This window comes from Grus americana, chromosome 2 (genome assembly GCF_028858705.1).
Source record: "Grus americana isolate bGruAme1 chromosome 2, bGruAme1.mat, whole genome shotgun sequence".
NCBI lineage: Eukaryota > Metazoa > Chordata > Aves > Gruiformes > Gruidae > Grus > Grus americana.
In genome coordinates, this window is record NC_072853.1 from 36,811,378 (window position 1) to 36,819,927 (window position 8,550).

The 8,550-nt window shown below is 52.2% G+C and overlaps 1 protein-coding gene across 1 annotated transcript; it reads left to right on the forward strand.

The window, feature by feature from the left end:
• Positions 1 to 643: 643 nt before the first annotated feature.
• On the forward strand, positions 644 to 8,231 carry PRDM14 (PR/SET domain 14). Its single transcript, XM_054818114.1, is given in 7 exon segments — positions 644 to 875; positions 978 to 1,201; positions 1,380 to 1,793; positions 1,982 to 2,252; positions 3,769 to 3,971; positions 5,737 to 5,838; positions 8,004 to 8,231. Coding segments are annotated over 7 exon segments (1,674 nt in total).
• The last annotated feature ends 319 nt before the right edge of the window (positions 8,232 to 8,550 follow it).

Below are 8,550 nucleotides of genomic sequence, written 5' to 3' on the forward strand. Positions count from 1 at the left end.
AGTCACCGCAGTTTGGGAGGTGGTTTATGAATTTGCATATCCAAAGCCCACACCTGCAACCCCCGAGACACTGTGCGGGGGCTGTGTGTCCTGCTGGGGAGCACGGAGGCCCGCTGGCAGGGCGCTCACCCACCGCAGCAGGTGCTCATCCGTGGGGAGCATCTTTCCCGCACCCCGGCCTCCTGCTCGGGGGAGGCAGAGCCCACCCGGGCTGCGGCCGGGACCATCGGTCGGGGCTTGGAGAGCCGGCGGCAGGGGAGGTGAGTCCGAGAGAGGGGGCTCACCCCGCGGCCCCCTCCGACACCGCCGGCCTGGACGTGGAGAGGGGCGGCCCGACCGCTCCGGGAGTAGCCGCGGCTCCGCCCCGGGGTAGGGCTCCCGTCGGGGCAGCCCCCCCCGCCCACCCCCGGACCTGCGCGACCCCCGGTGCGGGCCGCTCCCGCCTGCCCTCCCTCCCCTCCCCGGGCCCATATAGCCGCGGGGGGCCGGCGGCGGCAGGCCCGCTCGCCCCGACGGCGCCGGGCGGCGGAGGGCAGCGTGCTGCGGCTCCCGCGCCTCCATCCCGCCCCCGCCCCGCAGCGGGACCCCGGGTGTCTGCCCCTCCGCTTCCCGGCAGATCCCTCCCTTCTCGGCCCGGCCCGACATGGCTCTGTCCCTGGCCGGCGAGTCGGTCCCCGGAGACGGCGGAGACACGCTCGGGATGAACTCCGCCAGCCTCGCTGGCTACTACCCCCCTTTCCTCCCTCCTGGCCAGTACTTCGAGGCGGCCCCCGACTTCTTCCAGCCCCTGAAATCCCTGAGCGGGCTGGTGCCCGCATCCCCGCCTGTGCCCCCCTTAAGCTTCAGCAGGGTCCCCGCTTTCCTGAGCCAGCCGCTCCCCTTGCCCGCCGAGCCCTTCCCCGGCCTCCCTCTGCCCCTCTACGCCAAGCCGCCGGACCCCTTTCCCCCCAGGGAGGGGTCGCCCCGCGGGGCGGGGGCCCCGGGCTCGACCCCGCCGCCCTACCCGAGCCCCCCGCGCAAGGCTGCCCGCAGCCCGGAGACCGGCGGCCCGGCGGGGCAGAGCTACAGGTACCACTTCACCGAGGAGGAGCTCAACGCGGTGCTGTACGGGGCGCTCCGGAGCAGCCAGCTGACCGGGAGCCTGCACGCCATCTCGGGGCTCCGGGTGCCCCCCGCCAGCCCAGGTAAGGGGGTCTCCGGCGTCTGCGCAAGGGGATGCCGCCGGCGGCGGGAAGGGCACTGGGCAGAATGTCGGGTGTACGGTGGGGTTTGGGGACAGTCCCCAAGGGGTGCAGGACCCAGACTCGGGGCATCGCCGGGGCCACGTCGGGCTTCCCGTCTCCGCGGTTTTCTTGCGTTACGAGCCCACACCGCGGAAGAGGCCGGGGTTAATTCGGGCTGCGGCCGGTGTCGGGAGCGGCAGGACCCGCTCCCTCTGCCCTGCTGCACCTCTACGGCCGGCGCCGGGCTGAAGAGGGGGGTCTCTGTTCTGCAGGTGCTGCGGACTCCTCCTGCGCCCCGCTCCTCGACAGGGACTCGCTGCAGCTGCCCGAAGGTAGGGGCCCGGCGCTGCCTGCGCCCCCCGCCGCGTCCAGCCGCGGCCGAGCCGCGCTCAGCCCGCCCTGTCCCCCGCAGGGCTCTCGGTGCTGCGGGTGGCGTACGGGAACGTGTCTCAGCTCGGAGTCTTCTGCACGGACCCCATCCCCAAAGGAGTCCGCTTCGGCCCTTTCCAAGGCAAAGTGGTCAACACCAGCGAGATCAAGACTTACGACGACAACTCGCTGATGTGGGAGGTAGTGGAGGCACCGCCGGGCTCCCGCTGCACCCCCTACGCGGGGCCGCGGCGAGGCTTTCGGCCGCCCTGCTCCCGTAGCCTGCAAGAGGGGCTCGGCCCAGTGTGGGTGGTGGGATTGGTGCGAGCGGGACGGGACGTGTGCGGGAAGGGTCGGTCAAACCTGATCCGGTTATCGCTGCTCCCCAGATCTTTGAATACGGGCGCCTGAGCCACTTCATAGACGGGAAGGGCGCGTCTGGCAACTGGATGTCCCTGGTGAACTGTGCCAGGTTCCCCGAGGAGCAGAACTTGACGGCTATCCAGTGCCAGGGGCAAATCTTCTACGAGACCTGCAAGGAAATCTTACCGAAGCAGGAGCTGCTGGTATGGTACGGCGATTGCTACGTGCAGTTCCTGGGCATCCCCATCAGCCTGAAGGGCATGCCGGAGGGGAAGAGACCCCCGCAGCACCCCGAAGGTGAGCCTGCCAGCGACCCCTTATTCCCATGGACCTGCATCTGGCCGGGATTAGATTCGCGTTAAGGGAGGTAAAGGAACTCGGGCATCGCCTTTTTCCGGCTATATTTTACTTTGAACGCTTCCCAGAACCTGTGGTGAGCCGGTGGCGGGGTGACCGGCCATGCCGCGGGGATGCTCTGGGGTGGCGGTGGCCCCGCAGCCCCGGTCCCGCGGGTGTGCCTGCCCTCCGGGGGGAGCCGGCCCTCGTCCTCCCCTTCCCTTGCAGCCTCCAGCACCCCAAAGAGCAGCTTCCCCTCGGCACCGGGGAGCCCGGGGATTGCGCCGAGGGCTGCTGCCAGCTCGGAGCAAGAGGCACCCCTTTCTGCCCCGGCAGCTTGCTCCTGGGGCGCCTTTCCTCGGGGAGTTAAAAGTGTTCGTGTGACGATTGTAAAACATCTGGTGGTGCTGGGCTGAGCTTGCCGCGGCTCCGCAGCGCCGTTCTTCGAAGGGAGGTCCTGGTTTGGGAGGAGAGGGGCTTTTGGGGGGGCATTCCTGTTTTGGTCCTGGTTTATCATACGATTGCACACTCGATTTAATGATATTTTTCGTGCAATTAACGTTCTCAGTAAATGGGGCAGGCTGAAGTCGTTCCAAAATGATAATATTGATATTGCTTGCAGAAGAAATGGCAAATGCATTTACTCCGGGAGTAGTTCTGCTTAAAACGTGCTAAAAGTATGACGTTCTTATAAGCAAAAGTTACGTATGGAGAAAACAGATCATTGCCAATGCAGGGAAAGCTGGAGCGGGTGAGGGATGGGTCGGTGGTGCAGCAGTAAGGGAGAGAAGCGTTTGGCAAATTGGCATGGAATTTTTTGTAGCTGTTATCTTAAGGTTCCTGGTTCAGATAGCTGGTAAATTGTTCGTTTCATTTTAAGGTTTAAGCCAAAGTTACGATGTGTAAATGTTTGAAAAATTTGCTGTGTTGTTCCTAAATACAGCGGTGAAGAACATTTTGAAATACGAAAGAAAACCAAATAAATGTGGTTTTGTTCGATAGCATTTTGAAAACTATAGGAAAGACGTGCAAATTTATTTTTCTTTTTGGGATGGGAGGTAAAATTTACGGATCGTATTGATAACAAATACCTGGCCATGTTTCCGTGTGGGGAGACGCTTTTATGTGGGACTCTGCGTTGGTTTTTCACATATTCGCTCGCTGTTTATGGGGATGCAAGAGTGAAGTCCTGTCCTTGCTGAAGTCAATAGCTAAACCCAATAATTTTATCAGGCTCTGGGTACTAGTTTGTTCCTCTCCGTTAGAAAGGCAATAAGCAAGTGGAGCGGTACGTACCCTTAAGAGATCCGACGTGTATTTTGTTAATGATAATTGCCGGAATCCATTTACCATTATTACCCTCACGGAGACTTAAAATTGCCAGTTGGGTACCAGCTCTGAGAAGAAAGCAGATCTGACGTGAGCCCCTTTTGCTGTGGTGTAACGGGGAGGTGGCACTTTCCCTTCTGCTGTACAGAAGCCGGGGAGAGCTTTAAGTGTGAGCGCTGCGGCAAGGTTTTTGCCTACAAGTACTACCGGGACAAGCACCTCAAGTACACCCGCTGCGTGGACCAGGGGGACCGCAAATTTCCTTGTCACCTTTGTAACCGATCCTTTGAAAAAAGAGACAGGCTGAGGATCCATATTCTCCACGTTCACGAAAAGCACAGACCTCACAAGGTGAGCTGCTCCTGGGTCTCTCTGCAGTTACTGGGTCTTCGGGGTGTGGGGGGGTGCTAGTTAAGGGGTCTTTTGGCCAAGGTAAGATGATGATGTTGTTGTTCCTCCTCCAGTTTCCCTGGCAGTTCCCTGGTGGGACCACTCTGCCTGTACAGGCAGAGTTTGTCCTGTGCAGCAGAGCTTAGTTGAAGAAATTGAATGGATTTATATTGGAAAACAAACCCCACAGTCTCAGTGAGAGTTTGAAAAAAAAAAAACCCAGTATTTCTCCTGGGCTTTTTGGATGTTTGCATGTGGGTTTTGCTACTTTCCTTACACAGTGTGAGGCTAAATTGTGTTTGAAGGTGCTCCACTTGTCCAGAATCAGGAGAAACGATGTCTCATGTCCCTCAACTCCCCCCTTTTCAGTCTAAGAACTGTCGGACATCTGTGTCTGTTGGACACAACAGGAGTTAAAAAGTTTTACGTTCAAAGTGGAGCAGATTTTCAATTGATGGAAGCAAATCATTGCTGAGATAGTTGTCTCACTTCCACTAAACACCTCTCTGTAGATAGGGTTTCTCCAGGAATGCAGGGAGTAGAAAATCAGACTTTTCCTAAAGGCTTGTGAAGGGCAAGTTCCAGTGTTTGAAATGGCACAGCTAAATCAATCCTGAAAATCCTCCAAATACCTCTTTTATAATTGTCCTGGAATAATGTGATTTTTTTCAGAAAAAACCTTTATAACTAAATCATCAATATTACAATGTCAGACTATCTCATTGATTTAGTAACAGATGAAAAATTATCATATCTGTTAAATACCAGATTCATATCTGTTAAATATGAGGCATTGAATATCATATAATTTCCTTTTCCTTTCCTTTTCCTTTCCTTTTCCTTTCCTTTCCTTTCCTTTCCTTTCCTTTCCTTTCCTTTCCTTTCCTTTCCTTTCCTTTCCTTTCCTTTCCTTTCCTTTCCTTTCCTTTCCTTTCCTTTCCTTTCCTTTCCTTTCCTTTCCTTTCCTTTCCTTTCCTTTCCTCAGTCATAGTTTATTTTGAACTTATGAGAGACAATTTATTTCAAATTATTGTAGGGGGGAAATCAGTGCAAGTCTCTCTAATTACTTCAGCCCCCTCTGAATTGGGTTTTCTCCTGTCGCTGCCGGCTGCGAAGACGCAGGTCCTTGGGTTGGAGGATGAAGTGCTGCTCGTTTCACTCCTCTAAGGCGAGGCACTTCTGACAGATCAGGCTGTAGGATAAGTGCTGTGACTGACACATCATTCCTGAAAACAGTTACTATATTAACAAGTCCCCTTAATTTATTTTTATTTAGGAAGTTTACCTTATTTGTTGAGCAAAAATTCAATAGCAACTAGAGCTTCATTTGCTGTTTGAAGTAAAAATGATGGGTTTACATAATTTTTCAGGTTTTGATTACTCAGTCAATATTTTCTGTTAATGTTCTGAGAAGGATGCTTTTTAATCAAACATTTTTAACAATGCATACAAAAATGCTTTGAAATTGTGCATTATTTCCCTTTTTTAAGAAAAAATGTTCTTAAAATCAGATTAAAATTCTGACTATTTCAAATTCTTACTGCTTAAATAACTACTGTTTGTATATGCATAAATACACATAAACATATATAAATATATGTATATACATATATATAAAAATATATGTAGGAAAATACATGCACACATCATCCACATACCTGGTTTTTCTTTTTAGCTGTGTCGTTGTGTGCTTCCTTTTAACTTTATCCCTTTTTTTTCCCCCCAGTGCTCAGTGTGTGGGAAGAGCTTTTCTCAGTCCTCCAGCCTGAACAAACACATGAGGGTTCACTCCGGGGAGCGCCCCTACAAATGTGTCTACTGCAACAAGGTAAGGCAAAGCCCCGTCCTGTCCCTCTGTCTGTCCTCTGCTGTGCTCAGCATCACACCACACCTGGGGGGATGGCTCTTTCCATGCCCCTTTTTACTTTTTTTTTTCCAATATTTCTGTTTCTTTTCTGTTTTCTTTCAAGAAAATTCCTTCTATTTAAGTTGATAACCAGATAAGTGAGTATATATTCTGGGCATAGCTGTGAGTTGAAGTGGCAGGGCTAGCTCCAGGTCTCCAGCTGATGTGGGATTTGTGTTTCGTCCCAGCTCAGAGAGCTGCTGCGGGAATAAGGTCTAGGAAAGCTTGAGAGCATTTCAAACACCATCCAAGGCATGCCGCTAGATCCAATAATCCCCTTTTTCATCAGACAGGTAGTTTTTGATATTGCTGACGCTGCTTCTAAAATGCAGTGAACAGATTTGGCCCATAAGCTGAACCTGCACGATATGACTTTGTGCATGCTTACCGTGAAGTAATGGAGCAATCGATGTGCAACTGGGCATGGAGGTTTCATTTGAAGAAGAGCATGAATAGAGCCATACAGCACTGATTCAAAATGTGCTCGGCTCTTGCTACCCTTCACAGCAGGGATAATTCAGGGCAGCTCTCCCATCAGACAGAGGGTGGATATATAGGCTGCTGCTGGATGCATATCGGTGGGGCTCCAGGTGCTATGGAATGTCCATGCAATGCAGAAGCATCGTCGGTGTGTAGTAAGGTGCTCCTGATTTTGGAGAGAGAGACAAGTATTATTTATGACTGGCTGGACTAACACAGAGCTGAAGTGAGCTGTAGGAAAGAACCTTAGAAGAAACTCCTTTTGGCTATTACTTTTTTTTCTCTGCCAGACATCCTGAACACTTGTAGGCAGAGTTTAGCATGAAATGTCATCCTTTAACCTTCTGACCACAGGAAGAGATGGCAGACCTTTACTTACAGGTTGCTCTGTGAATAGATCTCTAGGACGCGTGGGACACTTGATCAGCCCCCAGCTGTTCTGGTAGGACTGTTGCAGATTGGATCAGATTAAACCATTGGTCTGCAGCTATCCTGGGACGTGGCCATCATTTCTGTGGCTGGGAAACCAGGGGCTATTTTAAAGCATCCTATTTTAAAGCATCCTCACCTGCTCCTCCTGCACAGGCACAATTCCTCTTTGCCTCTTCTGCCACTAACGGTGGCCGTGCTCTGCGGCAGCTTTGCTTTCCCTGCCCCTTTGCTCACTATCTCAGTGACATCGTGAGATTAGGAAAAGTGTTGGGCCGAGGTCACCATTCTGGCCCTCAAACACACTTTGGCCCTGTTGCTAAACATCTCCAGGGACTTCTCTATAGCGATCTCAGATCTGTTTGTGCTCTAAGGTTCCTGGTGAAAAGGTATCTGAGATGCATTGCTCTTTGCTGTGAAGACTTACTTGTGATAGTTCAGCAGCATAACTGTATTAAAGAGAATTTTTTTTTGTGCGTGTGTGTGTGGTGTCTGCAAATAGTGACAGGCCTGAAAGTGTCTCTCTTGGGAAAAGAAAAAACAGGGAAAACGGGCTACTTTGCAACATTCCCGCTCAAGTCTTAGTGAGAGGGTTTTCTCCTCAAATGCAGGAGGAGTCTTTGCGAGGGGGACAGAGTGTGACTGTCTACATTTTGTTATGTGTGAGGGGGGAAAACAGGCTGGAATGTCTGTCTGAAGGAAGAGCAGAGTATGACTGAGCAAGAAAAAGATGGATACTGCACTGACTGCCTGGATGAATTCTGGCAGCCGAATCCCAAGCCAGCGTATGTAAACATGGAAGGGTTTAACTCTGAAAATGAACCTACATTATGTCTCCCAAACATAAAGAACTGCAAAGCTAATTAGGACAGTATTGACTTCTTATCCTTTGACATGTAGAAGATATTTACTGGTGTCTCTGGTCAGAAATCTTTCTCTGAGCTTCATCTAAACTCCATGGACTCAGCCATATCTGTATAGCTGAATGCAATAGCTGTTGGCTTCTGGTTCCTTGTTGCTGGCAGGTTTTGGTTTTTTCTCCAACTATCTTGGGGATGTGAGCTATTTGAGGATTTATTTTCAGGGTACATTGCTTCTAACAGGATCTGGGGATTATATATGTGAAAATAGATTTCTTTTAACTCCTTCTCCCCCCTTTCCAATCCCTGCCCTTTCAGGCGTTCACGGCATCCAGCATCCTGCGCACTCACATCCGCCAGCACTCGGGGGAGAAGCCCTTCAAGTGCAAGCACTGCGGCAAAGCCTTCGCCTCGCACGCAGCCCACGACAGCCACGTGCGCCGCACACACAGCAGGGAGAAGGGCTGCACGTGCTCGGTGTGTGGCCAGCAGTTCCCAGAGCAGGAGGATTACCACTTCCACATGAAGATTCATGCAGCTCATTAGTCAAGAGCCCCGCAGATGCATCCTGGACCAGCTTCGCATGTGTATCGGTCTATGTGCATGTGTTTGTGCATGGTTGTGTGCACGCCGCAGGAGGTGACATTTACCCTCGCAGCAACTCTTTGGGTACATCCACTTTCTGGACATTGGGCATATTTCTGGGTGTGGGGGACAGGAGTTTCTCACCTGGGTACCCTGATGACATTCTGGGGTGAAGTCCCATATGCGATACACCACCTTTCTCTTCCTCTCCTCCCATACCCTTATTTCCACAAAAGGGAAACACAGGCAGGAGGTAATTTCACCTCCCATGAACCTTTTG